Source organism: Mustela lutreola, chromosome 4 (genome assembly GCF_030435805.1).
Source record: "Mustela lutreola isolate mMusLut2 chromosome 4, mMusLut2.pri, whole genome shotgun sequence".
NCBI lineage: Eukaryota > Metazoa > Chordata > Mammalia > Carnivora > Mustelidae > Mustela > Mustela lutreola.
This window is the reverse complement of record NC_081293.1, coordinates 7,185,653-7,204,729: the sequence shown is the minus strand read 5'-3', so window position 1 is coordinate 7,204,729 and position 19,077 is coordinate 7,185,653. Positions and strand designations below refer to the sequence as shown.

Genomic DNA, 19,077 nt, shown 5'->3' with positions numbered 1-19,077 from the left:
AACTGGGTCTCTGACTCAGTTTGACACCCAGAGGGCCCGAGGAGGGGTGGTAGGGGGTGCCTGGCCCTGGCCTGGTGCTGCCACATGCTTGAGCTCGAGCAGCCAGAGGCCCAGGGCCCCAGACACCCGTGCCACCCTGTCCCCTTCAGGAGGACGGAGGCCCAGAAGGGACAGCAGGCGGCCCCACGGGGGACAAGCAGAGCAGGGCGCATGTTGGCCAGCTCTCACGGGCCGTCCTGCGGAGGGGGGTGGTGAGCCACAGGCTTCCAGAATTCACTCAGAGCCGGGTTTCAGGTTTCAGAATCAGTCAGCTGAACAGATCACTTGATGGCTGTTTCTCCTCAAATCAATCCAGAAGTCCCTGATGAGTCTTGGGCAACGACTGCGTGTGAAAGAGGTCCTGGGTCCGTAACGGGGTTTCCACTCTGTGGAGCACGAGATGAAAGGCTGGACCCCAAGCTCTAAGTCGCCCTGGCAAGGGAGCCTAAGGCCCGCAGGGGGCTGTGCTGTCCCCAGGCGGGCTGGCCACCATTAAATCAGGATTAAGAGGAACCAGTGGCCAAGTCTTTTCATCAAGAAGGGAGGCCACCGGCGGGGCTGGTGTCCATGGTGGTGAGGGAGGAGGGGCGTGGGGCCCATTAGCTGGGAAGTATGCAAATCGCCTGCTCCTGGACGAGTCCGCTAATTATAGCTTGTTGGGGGACCGGCGGGCCCGCGGTGGGCAAAGCGCACCAGGGCTTAGAGGGCAGCGTCAAGGAGACGGACTTGCCACGTTCCGGCCAGTTTGTCTTGGTTTTCTTTCATGGGGTGCCCTTGCCTGCTGTCCTGGCTGGGGCTTGTGGCCAGGGCAGTGTCCCCTCTGGAGGCAGGACGCTGCTGTTCTTGGTCCATGGACCGGCTGCTGCCCAGGAGGGGGACGGGGAGGGTGTCCGAGGGACAGCTCGGGTGGGGTGGGGGGGCAGACGTCTGCTGTGTCTGGCCGGGAAACGTGCCACCCCAGCTTCAGTGAAGGGGACATCCACACTCTCTCCATTTTACAGAGAAGGAAATGGTGGTGTGGACAGAGGACCAGCCCACGGACTGGGGAGGGCAGAGCTGAGACTCAGACCAAGGTCTGACCCCAAGTCTTGTCCTTTCTAGTTCTTCCTACAGTCCTTCCATGGGGGTGGCCGGTGACCGCGACTTTCTTGGTGAGCCTGCACACTGGTATCCTCCGTCTGGAGACGAAATGTTCTTCAGGACTGAGGTCCACTCAGCCCTAGCACGGGGGACACCATCCACAAGCCTCAGCTGCCTTAACTGTGAAAGGGGGGGTTCCTTCCTGAACAGACACGGTCGGAGCCCTATCGGGGGGCAGGCCACACCGGCATGCCCTGTCCCCTGCTGTGGATGACGACCCTTGTCCTGCGGCCCAGAAGGGAGAAGGGCATCCCTCGCCCCGGGGTCCTTCCAGCCACCCACGGTCGACCTGCCGCAGAGCCTCCTTCCCGGCAGGCGGGTGCAGATCTCAAGCCACAGACACATGTCACGAAGCCGCTCCTGTGGGTGGGGCTGGAGTTCAGGGCCGCCAGTGGCCTAAGTACCTGTCTGCGGTCAGGAGAGGCACCAGACCTGCCACTAAGAAACGGCCCTCTGAGCCCAGGGAACAGGCCAGGCTGGCTCCGTGAGCCCTCCCTGCAGAGCCCTGGCGTGAGGCAGGGGCCTGAGTCTGGCCACGCTGCTGTCCCAGCAGGACATCCCAGGCTCTGGGGGCCACGAGCCCAGCCGTGTCTGGGAGGGGGAGGGGTGGATGGTGGGGAGGGAGGACAGTCTTGCAGGGTCACCTCTTTGGGGGCACAAGGGCTTCACCTACCCGCCAGACCTTCCAGTGCAAGCAACCCTATGCTGCCGGCCCGCGACCACTTTGCAAACCCAATTCCGCCCAGGTTAATCACGCAGCAAGAGAGTTTAGGTCTCACCTCACGTCCAAGTCTGGGGCTGGCCGGATCCAGATCCCAAGGCATGCCCAGGCAACCCTGAGGCAGGGCCAGGGCAGCCCCTCCCAAATTCCCCCACATGGAAAGGAGGCGGCGCGACCCTGGGAGGACAGGAGGCCCGGACCGGAGGCTGGGGCGTGGCGGGAAGTCTGAGTCACAGCACCAAGCCCGCCCGCCACGGGGCCAGGGCCGCTTCGGTGTCCCCTCTCTCCTCCTCTAGACTGGGGGGGAATAAGGCCCCTCCAAAGGCCTGGGCCTTCCTGGGGGCCAACCCTGCCCCTCTCAGGTGGAAAGTGCTGCAGAGATGGGGACGCAGGGCAGGACACGCGTGCCTGCCTCCTGGGGCTCGTGGTGCCCCCCCCACGTCGGTGTGATCATCCCGAGGGCCTCTCCCTTTCTCTCAAAAGTGCCCCATTCAGAGGGTGAACATACTGGTATAAAAAGAAACCAAAAGTCAGACTCTGCCCTCCGCGACTGTCCGGGGCGATTCCTTCCAGCCCCTCCCAGCCTTCTTAACACACTTCGGCTCGGCCGAGTCCGCCGTGGTGCCGGGCTCCGGGGCACGGACTCCCGTGTAAGCCCCGCAGGGGTTTCAGCCTGTGCACACCTGGAGCCGCTCCGTCGGCTCGCGGCCTGACATCGGACGCAGGTGCCAGACGGCCCGGCGCCGGGGGCCACAGACCCCGTGAGCCCGGCGCTGGGGCCCCGGGCAGAGTCCGGTTTCAGGCAGATCTGGAGGCACAGGAGCTCGGGTCGTGTCCTTCCCCTGGCACTGGGGGAGATGCAGGGTGGCCGTGGCTGGGCAGGCTGAGCGGAGAGCAGATGCCCCTAAGTGAGGCCAGTTGGAGGCCGGGGCCCAGCCAGGGACCTCAGCTGAGGAGGGCTGGAGGTCTGTCTAGGGCCACCCGGGCAGGGAACAGGAGGCAGAGTCCCTGGGTCCCTGGGCCCCCAGCCCCCAAGCTTCAGCCCCAGCAGCCGTGTATCACCTGGGGCACGAACTCGGCGTTCTAACACCATCCTGGTACGGGGGCGGCTGCGGGAAGGAAAACCAGCCACAGGAAGAGTCCAGAGTGCTCTGGTGCCTCACAGCCACAGGACGTCCTCGGGACCCGGCGGGCGTTCTAGGCAGAAACTCTGTGGTTCGATTTCATGGGCAAACCTTGGGTTACAGAAATGTAAACGAGCCTCTGAAGCCTGTCCTCAACCTCCCGAGCGTGGCTAGCCAAGCATCCGCGGTCTGGAGGGCCAGGCACGCGGACTGGGCGCCCCGGAGCCCACCCTGGGTCAGGCTGGGAGCGCCGGTCCCCCCCACCAGCGGGAGCAGCGCAGGTCTGAGCCCTGCTGCCCGCGTGGGGAACGGCCCGCCCGTACCACGTCCTCGCCTAGCCCGTGGGGGAAGGTGGCAGGCTGCCGGGCGCTAGGCCGGGCCTTCCGCAGCAGCAGCAGCACGACCTGGGGCGCACGGCCCTGTGGGGGGCCCAGCTGGCAAAGGCAGACTCCCCTCCCGCGCTGACTCCGGAATCACATGGAGCCGGTGTCTCTGCTCTGCCGTCCTGGGGTCTCTGGCTCCCGGATGGACAGAGAGGCCAGGCCCCTCCACCTCCAAACACGCACCCGTGTACACACACGCGTTGCCCTGGGGACCGGGCATATCAGACGGTGCCTCAGAGGGCTCCCTCATGCCCACGGCTGTGGCCACACACAGTGGCTCGCTCCCCTTCACGCATCAGCCTCTGGAGAGCTGAGATGTCTGTTCGCCCCATCTCACCACCCTGACCGCGAGGCTCGGAGGGGAGAGGAGGGCCCGGCCTCGGCCCCTGCCAACCCAGAGCCACTGCTCCCGTGGACAGAGTGGGGAGCCACCAATCCACCACAGCCGACAAACCACGCAGCAGGCTCCCGGAGGCTGGGTACTGAACCAGGAAGCTTTATTTACACAGTAAGAGTAACAAGCAAATTCCTGAGAGACTAGAGCGGCTCTAGTGCAAGACAGTTGTGGCCCGCGTGGGAGGACAGGCAGCCGTGGGCGGGGGCGAGGGTGCAGGCCCAGTGCCTTCTGCACGCATGTGGCTCGGCCCCCGGCGGGCTGGCCCAACGCCACTCGCCTCGGCTGCCTCACTACTGGGGGTTCAGCAGCCCCACGGGCGGAGCCTCTGGAAAGCACGCTACAGCCCCCCCAGCAGCTCCTGGGACATCTCCTCCACGCACTGAAAACACAACCTATTTGCCAAAGAGACTATGCTAAAACAGACTATCCTACCTAGCCTACGAGATCTCTGCTGTGGTCTGGGGGGCGGTTTGCATTATCGTTTCTCTTTAAAGATTAGGCAATGTCTTCTCTGACTGGAGCCAGCAGGAGAGGTTTGACCAGCTGCGCGGCTGTGGCAAGATGCGGCGTAACTACCTGTACGGGGCGGGGTGGGGGGCGGAGTGCCTGGGCCACGGCAGCCACGGCCCAGCTGGCCACGGAGTGCGCGTGACTTGAACCTCACGGGCAGATGTGGAGGTGCAGGCCGGGCCCACGGCAGAGCGTCCAGGGCTCTGTGTTAAATACCACGGAAGCTCCCTGAGACCCGCAGCGGCCCGAACCCGCCGCCCAGGGAAGCCTCCGCTGGAGCAGGGAGCTCGCGCGCCACCCTGTGCACTAGGAGACCCATTTGAACACTGGGATTTTCTTTTCAACGTGGACTTTTCCTTTATTTAAATTTTCTTTCCGTGTACAAATTCACAAAACTTTCCTGCTACAAACATTTTGATGACGAGTAAGGCTTTCTGAGAATGAAAATCTATGGGTGATCGGCACAAGCGCCCCCGTGGCCTGGACATCGTGTCTGCCTGCGGGCCCCGCGCCAGCCCCGGCCTCCACCGCGAGTAAGGCAAGAGGGTTTGTGGTAAACGGTTAAGGCCACCGACCCCGGCCCGGCCCAGGCCCTGCGGGCAGACAGCGGCTCTTGTCAGTCCTATGGCCGTAGCAGATGCTCCTTCTGGAGCAGGTCGGGACACACGCAACAGGGAGCCTCTCCTCCCCACCCTGCTCTCTGGGAGCTACAACGCTGCGTTCATCCTTCAGGGTCCCCGGGCAGGCAGGCGGCTAGTCCAGGCCTCCCTTCCAGCTCGGAACTCCCTGGGTCTCCTTCAGAGGCAGGAGCTCACAGGCATCCCCTAGGAGAGGCAGGGCCTGGACGCTGACGGGGCTCCTCCTGGCGAGCGTGCCAGCCCGCCCACGGCCCCGCGGGGACAGGCACACGCAGCCAGAGGGAGCTCCCGGGCGAGCCTCCCTCCAAGAGCCTCCAGACCAGAAGTCCCGGCGTCAGCAGGGCCGAGCCGGACACGCCTGCCTGGACGGCAGAGCGGTACCTTCTGCACAGGGCGGGCGCTCCAGCCAAAGGGGAACGTGAGACGACCGGAGGGCATTTCTTTCTCGGAGCAGAAGGGACAGTGGCCACTCTCCCCCCACTGCTGCTGTGGGCTTGCGCTAGGAGCTTTGGCAGGACTGAGGACAGCAAAGACGGGCCTGAGGAGGCTGGAGGGCCAAACCCTGCCTGGGGCTGGAGTAGCTTTTGCCCGAAAGTGCCACAGGACTGGGTTTGAGGGTCGACGGGACCAGCTAGGGCAGAGGTGGGAAGGCTTGGCCTTCCTTGCCACAAGGCCTGAGAACGGGGAAGCAGCTGGTGGGTGGGGTATGCAGGCAGGTCGCCCACCCCACGGCGCTGTGCCACATACCCACCACCTCAGGTGCCTGCCCAGCTGACCCTGAGGAAAGGCAGCCGGTGGGGGGGGTCACCACTCAGGCCCGTCTGGCTCACCTCAGTCCCTCACTGTGCTGTGGACCAGGAGATGGGACCCCCGCCTCTCCTTCCACAGGAAGGAGGTTTAAGAGACCACACTCCCTCAGTGGCCCCTCTTGGTGTGGGCTGGGTGCCAGTACTGGGTGCCAAGGTTTCTGAGGACAGGAGTCCCCAGAGTGTGCTCTCCCAGTTTGTAACTCAATGACCCCAGCCCCCGCTGGCTTTGCTCTAAGAAGATGTGGCCTCCATGACCTACTACGGGGGGGACGAGGCATGATGGCAGGCCCACCCAGAGCCACCGGCTCCCTGCTTTGGCTCTTCGGGGTCCTGAGGGGACGTGCCTTTGGTGGGAGCCACTGAAGGTAACTGGTTCCGGCCCCAGGACCTTCCCTGTGTCCACACAACCATGATGCTATCTGACCTGAGGCTTTGAACACAATCTGGGATTGTGTTCACTGAATTGAGATCTTCTCTACAAGCATCTTATGGCTGATTTTTAAGAAACACCACCCCAGAAATCAGAACTTGAGCACCACGCTTTTCATTGAGGCAAACCGTGAAGCTGTGAGTACAGTTTCCCAAACAGGGTCTTTCTTTTGGGGAAAGAGAGTGAGAACCTTCGTACTCACTCTGTGCACGTGAGGCCTTCACTGTCCACAGAAGATGAGCAAAAGCAAGGAGACTACGAATGTGCCTTTGTTACGTGTCAGCAAACTCAAGAGAATACACCGGTTATTTTTAGCTGTAGTGGGGAAAGGAGCCACTTGCTCATAAGCCGACAAAATTGCTATTGTCTGAGGAAGATGCCAAGTTTGCTACAAGCCAGAGTCCAAGAGAGCAGAGCCCGTGTGGTGTGTCTGCCAGCCGGGCTTCCTGAGAGCGAAACCTCAGGGGGTCGGGGTTGGGGAGGGGTGGGGCGGGGCGGGGCTCCCCTGCAGCAGGGCATCCGCAGGGGTGCCTGGAGCTGGGGACCGTGCATGCGCCCTGCACTCTGTGCCCGCCATAGGGACGCTGCGGGGAGGCGCTCTGCTCCCTGGGCTGAGCAGCAGGGGCGCTTGTCGGGGGCGGGGGGTGCACTGGGATGAAGGCCAGCATCCCACCAACCAGCGCCAGTGTGCTTCGAATACGGCAGGCAGCCTTGCGGGTCCCCGGTCCAGCCCACAGGCTGCCTCCACCCCTGAAACGTGCACAGGGCCTGGGTGCACGGACCTGCTCACAGCTCCTGCCTCCCGAGGACGTTTTCAAGAGGTTGCCCGTTACTGGTGACCTCTCCCGGCTCACCTGAATCCAGCTGATCCCCCAGGGACAGGTTGGCCACAGAGAATGGCTGTCACGTGCCAGCCCTGCCCAAGCGGTTCCCGGAGCGGCAGAGAGCCACAGGGTCAGGCTCTCCACGCCACGGGAGAGGCAGAGAGTTCTGTCTTTTCACCAACAGACCCACCCACGTCTACCCAACGCAGACGCCTCCAACAAGCAGCCCGAGCTGTTCCCCAGGCCCCCAGAGTTCCGACATGGTGCCCCCTCACCCCGGCACCCCAGGGCCTCGGTCTCCCACACTTGGAATTAAGGCCAAATGGTTCTGATGTTACTACAAAGGAAAGCGTCTCCCGAACCTTCCCAAGCCTGAAGCAGGGAGACCTGGGAGAGAAGGCACGGAATACAACGGACTGAAGGAGGCTGTGGGGCCGACCCCCCGGAAATGAACCTGAGCAGGAGGCCGGGAAGGGCCCGACCCCGCCAGACGGCCCTGAGCACGCGCCCACCCCCGCCAGCCCCACAGAGCACAGAGCAGCGGACCCTGCGGGACCCGGCAGGGCGGCTGGCGAGGAACAGGGGGGAAGGGGCCCAGCCCACGAAGCTGCTCTCAGGCTCCCGCGGCCCCTTGGATGGCCGTGGCCGTGGCCGCTGTGCCGGTGAGGTGCGGGGGCGGGCGGCTGTGCGGCGTGGCCGGGCCTGCGGGGGGCTCCCCGCCTCAAGTGTCCGCCGCCCCTCAGTTGTTCTCTATCTGTTCAATGTCCAACTCGCCGTCCAGGGAGCAGGGGCTGTTCCCGGCCGCCCCGCGGTCCCGCCAGGCCGAGGCCGGCCCCCAACTCCGGGCACAGCCGTCGCCCAGGCCGCAGCCGCCCGACTCCTCACAGCACTGCTCCTCCTTGCTGGCCGGCTGGTCGTCGAAGGCTGGGGGCAGAGGCTCGGGGACCGGGGTCCCGGCGGGGGTCCTGCCTCCCAGGCTGGAGGCGGAGGCCGAGAGCAAGGCGGTCCAGGACCTGGTGCTGCTGACGTGGAGGGCAAAGGGGCTGTGCGGGCCGCAGTCTTCCATCCCCGCACTCAGGCAGCTGAGGCTGCTGAAGGTCTGACAGTTCTGTGGGGAGACAGACACACGGGTCAGCCGGCGTCCCGCGCCCATCCCAAACGCAAGGGCTGTACGGCCCAGACGGCCGGCCGCAGCCCCTGGGGCCACCTGGTGAAGGGTCCGCTGGGCGCTGGAGGCCCACCAGCGCCCGGCCTCCTCCAACATCCGGGCAAGAAGAGGGGCCGTCGGCGAGTGGGCGCGAGGAAATATGCCCCGGCCAGTGAACACCGGGTTAACACACACAAAATCCAGTTACCCAAGAATGAAGAAAAGGGCCCGAGCTTGATACCACCCAGGCGAAGGGAAGCCGCGGCGAGAAGGCCGGGCTCTGAACCCGGAGCAGGCTGCGCTTCCCCAGGGCGAGCTGGCAGAAACGCAGCGCCTCCCTTCCGCCAGCCGTTCCGGCAGGTCGTCGCTGGCGGATGCCGCAGCTCTGCGGGCCGGGTCGCTGGGCTCGCCCGCCGGGGGCCTCAAGCAGACCCTCAGCCTCCCTGGCCCCGGCTGCCTCACCTGTTAAGAGGTAAACAATGGTCCCTACCTGTTCTGTAGGGCTCTTTGAGGGCCCAGTGGGAAACGGAGGCCGCCTACCAAGTACTGCCTGTGTGGGGCCAGCCCGGGGAGGGAGGCAGCCTGGGGGCTCCCTGAGTGGCAGGTGCAGCTCCAACAGGACCCCAGGGTGCTTGGGGACCTCTGGGGGCAGGCCCAGTCCTGTGCACAAGTGGGTGAGGTTAAACGCCTGCTTTCACCACAGAGCACGACTTGGGACAGAGGGGTATGACAGCTGGGGGTGCCCACAGCCTCGCTCTGGGGACCCCCCAAAGGACCAGCAGCCATACAGTCTCCTCTCAAAGGGGACCCAAGGAGAGATGGGCTAGAGGGCAGAGGAGAGGCCTCTGGGGCGTGAGGTGGGGACCGGGAGCGCCGAGATCACAGGCGTGTCCCAAGGGCCCCGGTTCTTTCACAGGCTGCGGTGCTCACACACACTCGGCAGTGTTCACACACGCTTGGCGGTGCTCACACACACTCGGCGGTGTTCACAGACGCTCGGCGGGAGGACGACCACCGGCTGTCATGGCAAACGAGCGGCTGAAACAGGATCAGCCGACGGAAAAGAAAAGCCACCCTCTCTGGAGGAAGTGGCTGTGCCTTTCTTGGGCTCGCTCATTGTTCCCGAACGCTCTGGAGCAAACTGGTCTCATGGGTTTGCTTTCCTTGGAATCTTGTGACTAACCAAGAAAGGTGAAGCCCGGAGGGCGGGGGTGGGGGGGTGGGTGGTGGCGCCGGGGGACTCTGGGAGCCCGGCTGGGATCAAAGAGAGAAGGGCCAGGCCACGGGTGAGAGCTGTGAGGCCTGGCCGGGCCTGGTGGAAGCCCAGGTCACGGTCCCCGCGGACTGGGGGCCCTCCCGTCCCCTGGCCTGGGGTGCCGTGGGGTTCAGCAAGGCCACCGTCCACACGGTGCACATTCCGTTCCCCACCGCTGCGGGGAGCTAGAGACGGCTCCCAGACTAGAACGTGATCTGACTCTTGGCAGGTGGAGGCCCCAGACGCCCGCGATGGGAGGGTCTGGGGGGCCCCTTCTGCCTTCCAGATGGGAGGGTCTCGGAGGCCCCTCCTGCCTTCCAGCCACTCTCTTCTCCTGCCTAGACCTGAGCCAGGACAGAAGGAAGTGGGCGGATGGCCTTGTCTGGACAGTGTTGTCAACCTCCACCTCAGCCCGGGTCCCCAGCTGCTCTGCACACAGAGTTGCAGAAGCAAGGTGGGGACATGTCTGGAGCCCAGGTACCAAAGGAGCCCGACCCAGCCCTGCTGCCGGGCTGCACAGTCAGCCTCTTGGCCCTAGAGGAGCTGTGTTGTGTGAGGACATGCAGAGAGTGGCGAGTGACACCTGTTACAGAGTAATAATGTCTGATGTGAGCCGGATGTGCTACGAAGGGGGTCACAGGCAGTGGCCCTGGGGATCACCCACGGCCGTTCACCCCAGCGTGCCGGACACCTGCTGGGAGCCCCAACGTGGCAACAGTGGGAAGGCTGGCGAAAACCTGAACAGGAAGCGCTCCCGAGTCTGCGTTCACCCTCCCTGGCTGCTCAGACTGCCCCCCCCCGCGCCACAGATCCTGGGTGGGGGGCAGCAGGGTAAAGGTGCAAGTGGAGGGGGTGGAGGACTCTGCGTCTGGCTTTATGGCAAATGTGACCGTCTGTGTCTGCACACTAATCAGGTTAAACATTAGCCGCACCAGCAGCAGGGCGCTGGGGACCCCAGTCTGCTGGGACCTTCCTGCCTTTGCCTAATGTAGTCCCTGGAGAGAGCTGAGGAGGGACAGGCTATCACAGACCTGGGCTCTGCCACCAATGAGTACCAGGGTCTCACACAAGAGCCTCCGAGCTACGGACCTCAGCACACCCGGCAGATAAGGGGTGGCCCAGGGCACCTGGGGCTACCCTGCGGCAGCTGTCTGGGATAACGAGGTCCTTTCTGCTTTGCAAGAGGGCAAGAATCTGCCAGGTGTGGTTGGTGAATGTTGACACAAGCATGCCCCAGGGTGTCACCGAACCCCACCCCTGAGAAGTCCTCAAAGGCACCTGCTGCTTGACTGCAAAGCCAATGTCACCTTGAAAACTTTGTTGACTCAAAACTCAGCCATTTCAGCCACAGTCTTGGAAAAAATGAGACCAGCCCGCCGAGTGCCCCAGCTGGTGGCAAGTCCCACCTGCCAGGGAGGAACGTGACCGACACAATGCGGCAGTGTACGTCCTGCCCGGACTCCAGCCCGGATGAGCCTACCCTGTGCCGACGCCCAGGGCCCAGGGCTACCTGTGCCCACCGCGCCCTGGGGGCAGGGTCCTGCCCAGCCTCTCCTGCCAGCTCACACTCCCCAGAAGCCCGGCTCCCACAGAAGAACACTGCCCGGGCCTGTTGGAGGCCCCGAGGCCTGCGTGCCCTCAAAAATGTCTGGGGAAAAGCTGCTAACAAGTTCAAAGCGCCACATGAACACATCATTCCATGGTGAAATGGTTGCTCCGGGACAAACAGTCCCCCACCCCAAACTCTGCTCTCCTGAGGCCCAGCCCTGGCCCAGGGATTGGCCACCCACTTGGGCACAGGCCTGCTCAGGTAACCAAGATCAGAAGCAGCCATCGCCATGGCCTCAGGCTAGTGGCTGGAAACACTGTTCAGCACCCCAGTCCTAGAGTCTGGGGCAGCTTCCAAAAGGGGCCCCTAAACGTCAAGATCTTCCCATCAGATCCGCCAGACAGCTCTAGCCAGCCACATTCCAGCCCACCCCAACCGTCCCCCGGGGTTTCATAGCCAGGAGCAATGGGCCCCTCTTCCGCATTCCTACATCCTCCTGGGTGGGAGGCCTTGGCCCGGCCCTGGGGACAGAGACAAAGGTCCTCACCTTCCGCGGTGCAGCCCCAGTGAAAGTCTGTGTGGTCCTCCTTGTAGACAGAGGCCCACCAGATCCTGGGCAGCAACAGCACCTCATCTGCCAGGCCCAGTTCCCTTCTCGACGCCCAGTCCCTCCCCCGCCCCCCAACCACCCACACTGTGGAGAGTCCAGGAAGGTCAAGGTCCCTCCAGATGGACTGGTTTCCTGCCCCCAGGAAACCCACATTACCTCAACAGACACTCAGCCCCAGCTTGCTGCATGCACCAACTTGGGCCCCAAGCTCACGTCGCTCCTCCAGTGTCACTGCTTTAATGCTAGCCTAGAGGGGCACAATGGAGGGAGCCCAGAGTCGTCTATAAGCTGAACTGCACCACAGGCTTTACCAATAAAGACCCAGAGCATTAAGTCTGGTGGGTAGGGAAACAAGAGACTTCTCCTGAGAAGAGTTCCAGGATGCCAGACGGTGGAGGAAGCGGTCGGGGGACCCCACGCAAGGACAAGGGCAAACGTGGACTTTTGGAGTGCCAGGTCCCCTTTCTCCCGACCGTCCTACCCTGAAGAGGGCAAGCTCTTCTCATGCCCGTCTCCCTGGCCACCCCCCAATGCCCTGAACCCCCCCACGCCTGAACCTAGCACGGGCGGTGGACCAGTCGGGAAGGAGCTTCTGGAGTTGGAGGAAGTGGGCCCAAGTCTGGCTCCCCCACTGCTGACTTTCCAGAACAGCAATGTGGGTCCTGGCCAGAGGCCGGCTGCAGGAGCACGGCCGGCTGTTTGCTGGGACCCCTCTCCTGGGCTGTTCTGTGTCCTGGGCATAGTGTCCCCACAAAGCGCGCCTTAGAGCCTTACAGCTAGCACTGAACTGGGATAACACATGCCCCCCGAGGCGCACGCCTTCCCAGACGAGCCCTGCGAGAGCCCCCCACTCCAGCTTTGGCTGCTGGACTAGACAAGCACACCTGGCTTTTCCTCTGTGGAAGCCTGTCCCCCTCTTTTCAATCCAGCTTTACAGATCTCTCTGTGTCACAGATTTGGAGGGAGCTACCTCTACTCCCTCTAGAAAGAGGGCCCTAAAGAAGCCCAACTTACAAGTCAGGATCATCGGACCCAGAGCCTTCCTGGCCTGAGCTGCCCGGGGCCTTGCAGTCGCTCTGCTGGAAGTTGCTGGGTCCAGGGCTCTGGCGAAGCAGAGGCCGCTTCCTTCCCAAACAGACACTCTGATGAGAACACAACTCTCCAAGCATCAAGAGAGCACCAGACCACGAGGATGGCTAGTGGCCTGGAAGTTTTCTAAGTCTCATTTATGCTGGACGTTGGCATAGAAACAATTAAGGAGGCAAGACATGAGATTTCCTGGGGGTGGGTTTGTCCTTTGTTGTTGGTGCTGTTGTTTTTAATGTCTTGGAGAAGAAAAAAAGGTCCCAGCACATGCTGGGCCAAACGAGAATCCATCTCTGGCAAATCTGAATTTTGCATGAAGGCCAGCTGTCTCAGAGGAAGCTCTGGGGCCCAAGGAGTCAGGTTGGGGTGGGGGGGGCAGCTTCTGCCAAGGCTGCCCAGGGTCAGCACTGTTGGGCGGGGGGCAGCGGGGTGACATGCTGGGGCTTGAGAGGCCTGAGCCCAGCGGCACGGCCTGTGCTGGACACTGCTGCTCAGGGCCCTGTAAAGGCTGGCCCTTCACTCTGTGCTCCTTATCATCGTGGCCCTGCCGCAGCCCAGCTCACACTTCTGTGCCAGGCGGGTCAGCTGCTCGCACAGGCCTGTGTCAAGGCCCAGCCCATTTCTATGAAATGCTTACCTTTGGACTCTACAAGAGGCAGCCTTTTCGAGCCTAGACTGTTTCTCTACCCACAGAAACAAGGGAAACCCAGATAGGCCCGCAAAAATAGGAAACAGTTGCCCCAAGGGGAGCCTTTGGGGCCCAGTGAGCCCTGCTGATTTGGCACTGGCTACCTGGGGCTCTCTCCCAGATCACAGGTTCTAGAATCAAAATCCCAGGGAGCCAGCAACTATCTCTGGGGCATAATGACAGCCCTGGCAGTTACTAGGATGTCCCTGGCTTCCTGGACCACCACTTCCACAATTTATTTCTGCAGAGGCCACACAAGTTTACTGAGCACCTCTCTACCTGGCAGGCTCTGTTCACCCAAACCCCATCTTTGCATCATCCCCTCTGGAAGCCATCCATGAGCCTGTGTGTGCCATGACTAGCCCCACGCAGCCCTGACCTGCACCCCAGTGCCTGGCTCGGGTGCCCGCTCACGCGAGGAGCTCAAAGCAGCCTGGGAGCATAAGGGAGGACACACGTGGTGAGCCCCACCTGGCTTGGCTTGCACGCTTGCGCAGCCCGGGGGGCCCCAGGCTGCCGGGGGCAAGGCCAGGCCTTGGTGGCCCAGAGCTCAGCAAGCCCTCTGAATGGTGCCCCCCTCCCCGGCCCAGGCCACACTGTGACAGACACAGTTTCTGCACCGGGACCCCAGGGGGCAGATGGCCCGTCCGGACACAGAAGGTATGGAAGCCAATGCGAAAGGGCCTTCCAGCACTCTGGCAATCAGAAAACCAACATTTTGTTTCTGCGGCATGCGTCCCAGCCAGCACACACTCAGGACAGGACTTGTGAAACCACCTTGCTCTCGGGTTGGAGTAAGGAGAATTCCTTGCCTAACAAAAGTCCAGGGGCCTTTCCAAAGCACACAGGGCTCTGGCAGGAGGCCAAGGCTAACATGCTGCCGGGATGCCTAGGGTGTCGGGGGCAGCTCCTACAGGAACAGGACTGGAGAGCACGGAAGGGCATGGTTTCTGTCCAGATGCCTGGAGCTGGGTGATCTGAGGGCCACATCGGGACGCAGGGAGCAAAGACTACAGAGTATCGGGCCCTCGCAGCTCTGTGTCCCTGTTCCAAATAGTGACTTCCGGAGAAAGAGGATCCTTTATGGAAAAATGAGCAAATCGTCAACCAGTTTAACAACTGCATTTTGCAGACTGGCAGACAGAGGTCAAGACCAGGGATTAGGACTCGCCCCCAGTCGCATGCCTAGCTGGCATGCGACCAGACCTCTGACTTCCAGGCTGCGCTCTGGAGAACAGCTGATCCTCAGGCAGAACAGCGGCCCAGAAAAGGCTAGACAAGCCAGGGCTGGAATCCCAGCTCCTGGGTGCCCTTTGTGGAACCCTGGCAAACCATTAAACTTCTGAGCCTCAGTTTCTCATTTGTACAAGGAGGCTAAGAAGAGCCCCAAAGTCCTAGCACTGTCTGCAGAAATGAGAGCACCGAGACGGCCAATGACGGCGCCGGCGACCCTGAGCCCCTGCCGCCCGCCCCCACACCTCACTCGGGCCCAGAGGGCTCAGGTTTTGGAACAGAATCTGTACCACAGGGGGCCAAATCCAACTGCCCTTTTAAATTTTTTATTTATTTGAGTACGAGAGACAGCACGAGAGCAGGTTGGGGGCCGAGGGAGAAGCAGACTCCCCACTGAGCAGGGAGCCCGATGTGAACATGAGCCTCGAACTCTGGGATCATGACCTGAGCCGAAGGCAGAGGCTTAACCCACTGAGCCACGCAGGCGCCCCCAACTACCCCCTTTTTTTTTTTTAGATTTTATTTATTTATTTGACAGATCACAGGTAGACAGAGAGGCAGGCAGAGAGAGGAGGGTGGAAAGCAGGCTCCCCACTGAGCAGAGAGTCCGATGCGGGGCTCGATCCCAGGACCCTTGAGATCATGACCTGAGCCAAAAGCAGAGACAACACACTGAGCCACCTAGGCACCCCCCAAATGCCCTTTTTAATCCAAACCTGCTTTCAGAAGTAAGAAGACATGGCAGTGGCACAAAAGGTACAATCTCTGGGAACAGAAATGTAAAAACTGGCCAAAATGATACGAAGAAAACTGTCAAGAACACAAATGCAGTCTTGCACGAAGTAGAGTAACACGGTGTGCTGTAGACAGGAAGACTTGGATCTCAAAAATGTGCAAATTCTCCCCAAGTAAATTCCTAAACTGAATGCAATCTCAATGTAAAATATCAATAGCACACAACCCTCTCCCACCCAACCATCTTCAAACAAAGTGATTCTCAAGTTTTTAATGGAAAATAAACAGGAGGGGTGCCTCGGGGGCTCAGCGGTTGAGTGTCTGCCTTTGGTTTGGGTATGATCCCGGGGTCCTGGGATTGAGCCCCACACAGGGCTCCCTGCTCAGTAGGAAGCCTGCTTTTCCCTCTCCCACTCCCCCTGCTTGTGTTCCTTCTCTCACTGTCTCTCCGTCAAATAAAGAAATAACATCTTTTTTAAAAATTAAAAAAATTAACAGGAGAGATTAATCAGGAAAACTGTATGGAACAGAGGAGACACTCTTTCTACCAGATACAAAGGCATATATGAATGAGAGCCTCAATAATGAAGAGTTCCCTACCACGTGCAGACGCGCAGAGACTGAGACATCCCCTCAGTGCCTCAGCACCCGTGCTGGTGGCATCTCAGAGCAGAGAGTAAAGGACAGAATTTTCAGGCACTGGTGTTGAGATGAATGGGGGCCACTAACAAAGAAAAAGAAAAGCTGGCTCCATACTCAGGCCACATCCATGATAAAGTCCATCCACGAGGGCCAAACACTGCAGGATAAGGCCCAGAAACATGGGAGAATTTCTTTATCATCTTGGGATAGAGGGACCTTTCTCAAACTCCACATCCAGATTCATAAAATAGTAAATTCTATAAAAACATACACGGGTCAAAAAATGCCACAAGCATCAGAGGGAATGTAAAATTGTATGGCCACTTGGTAAAACAGTCTGGCAGTTTCTCAAAACATGAGACCCAGAGCTACCATGTGACCGAGCAGTTCCACCCCTATAGGTACATACCCAGGAGAAGGAAAGACATGTCCACACAAACATGTGAGCCCGATGTTCACGGGCCATCACTGACCACGCTCCCAACGTGGAGACAACTGCGCTGTCTGCCCACAAAGAACGGATCAGCAAGATGCAGTCTGTCTGGATGATGGAGCACTGTCTGGACATAGAAGGAGGAAGCCATGACACCTGCTGCCACAGATGCGACCACGGAGACATCAGGCTGAGTAAGGAAGCCACACGAGAGACCACGTGCCGCATAATCCCGTTTACACGGAAAGTCCAGAACTGGCTACTTCCCATCCAGAGGGTCGATTTTAGGTTGTCTGGGGCTGCGGAGTGGCTGAGGGTGATGGGAAGTGATTACTGGGAGGTATGGGGCTTCTTTGGGGGATGGTGAAGTGTTTTAAGATGGGCTACAGTGACCCGCTGGCACACTGACGGGAATATACCCATTCAGGAATATATGAAAACCACTAAAATGTGTACACTTTTTCCCCCCAAGATTTTTAATTTATTTTTTAAACGCATTTTTAATCTCTATGCCCAGCATGGGCTCTCACTCACATCCCTGAGATCAGGAGTCACATGCTCCACCCACTCGGCCAGCCAGGTGCCCCTGAACTTGTACACTTTAAATGAGTGGAGGGTACAGCATGTGAATTGTATCTTAATAAAGCTGTTAAAAAACGGCAAAAGCGAAGCCCAAGACAAAGAACAAATTAGAGATCAAGATCTGTAACTCATACGCCAGGAAAAACTCATCTCCCTAATACACCACTGAGAAGAAAAAGAGCGATAATAACTCAACTGTTTTAGAAAGACAAATGAACCCAGCTCAGGACACCTGCAGCTTTCAGAGAGACAAGAGCAGAGCTTGACCGCCGACGGAAAGGAAACTAAGGTGTCGCAGAGAGACCATGTGTCACTCATCCACTTGGCAAAACTCACGTGTGGCCGGTGTGTCAGTGGGGACATGCGCCACCTGCAGAAAACATTGGGGGGCGTGGCTCCTATAACGTCACTGGGGCCACACCCTCAAGGTGACACACACATGCCACCCTTGGCCTAGCGGCCCTCCTGGGGGACTGCATCTCCAGGAGGCCCCACCTGCATGTCTGAGAGGACGCAGGAGCTCCGGAGCTCACTGCTGCGCACGCCCGCACAGGCTCGGGGGCCCGGGAGGGCAGCCTGGGAAAGAGGGGCCATGGTCACAGGACAGGACATCCTGCAGCTTGGCTCTGACACAAAAACACCTCCCGGGTCTGTCATTTTAAGAGAGCAAAGTGCAGAAGAGTAGATAAAGCAGGTAATCTTTTGTGTAAGAGAGGGGAAACAAAAAAGGGAAATTATCCTCTGCTTCTATTTGCATAAAGGAGTTCTAGAAGGATCACAAGAAACCAAGTAGCAGTTAACCTGAAGGCAAGACTCTCCACTATTATTTTAATTTTTGAACACATGAAGGTACTATCAAAAAACAAAATATATATGTATGTGTGTGTTAATTTTAAGAGGAGAATACACACGGAGTTAGAAATTCCGAGAAGGATGACCCACAGGCCCAAATCTTATTCAAATGGTCACTTCCATTTTCAAAAAAAAGGAGGCCCCCCCAATCTCCATATTAAAGCATTTTGATGTTTCTTCATCAAAGTTCTTTTTGGCTTCCCTTCTTATTGGCAGGAACGAGGCTTGTGCATTTCTGAAAATGGAACTTTGCAGAACTGGGCGGGAAAGAAAAGCCCCTACCAGCCCCGAGTTCCTGCACTTAATAATCACCAAATTAAATCTGAGGTTCATACAAGCACGGGATGTGAAAACACCAAGCAGCGCCAGCCCCGGACGGGCCAGCGGGCCACACATGTGCCAGACCCCTGCGTGTGGGCGGTGGGCGAGCGGCGGGCTCAGCGGCCCGAGGGCGCTTCCACAGAACACGGCTGGCGGGGCCGGGGCATCCCTGGAAAACCTCTCGCTGCCGCAGAGGTTCGCGTGGCTCCCTGCCCGCCGGGCAGAGGCTGGTTTGGGGCTTCCTGCTCCACAGGGGAGCAGGGCCAGGCTTTGTGGGCAAACCCAAGGTGGGGCTGGGGGGCTGCTTGGTGCCCCGAACCCCTGCTCTCCGACGCGACGCCGCGTCCCCCGTGCAGTTTGGTGGGTGTCAGCCGCTCGCTCGGAGCAGCTGCCCGGCCCTGCCAGCGGCGGGCGCTACGAGGAGGCTGCGAGTTTGCCACAAGGGGGTGGGGAGGCACAGGCCCTCCAGCCTGCCACACTCCAGCCCCGGCGCCCCGGGGAGGGGACTCTAGGACACACGCCGGAGACGGACATTTGGGCCTGGCGTCCAGGATCGTGCTGTGCGGCCCGGAGCCGCCGTCTCCACCGGCCGTGGTCACTTCTCCATCTGACAGAGGAGACGCAGAGACAAAGCTCCAGGTGTCAACTGCAGCCGCACTGTCAGCTGGGTGGGGGACCGCATCTCTCCTCGCGGCAATAAAGTTTGAGCCATGAAGGTAAGCACACGTCGCAGGAGCACAACTACCGGATTTACCACGTGGAAAACGACAGAAGCGACGTCGAGAAGCTCCTCAGGGGCTGCCCCTTTCAGCTGACAAGGGCTCCCCACCTTGGGATGAGCCTGGCTTCCCAGGGGGCACCCACAGCCCTGCCTGCTCCCAGGAGCCACCACCTGGCTGGTCACAGACAGCCCCGGCTCTCCCACCACT

The 19,077-nt window shown here is 60.3% G+C and overlaps 1 protein-coding gene across 1 annotated transcript in view; it reads right to left on the bottom strand.

Moving 5' to 3' along the window:
- Positions 1-3,882: 3,882 nt before the first annotated feature.
- Positions 3,883-19,077, bottom strand: part of FAM53B (family with sequence similarity 53 member B) — a 72,953-nt gene continuing 57,758 nt past the window's right edge. Inside the window, exon 4 of the mRNA XM_059172897.1 lies at positions 3,883-8,123. Within this exon, the coding sequence (XP_059028880.1) occupies positions 7,755-8,123 (369 nt within the window). The 3' untranslated portion in view covers positions 3,883-7,754. The remainder of the gene's footprint in view (positions 8,124-19,077) is intronic.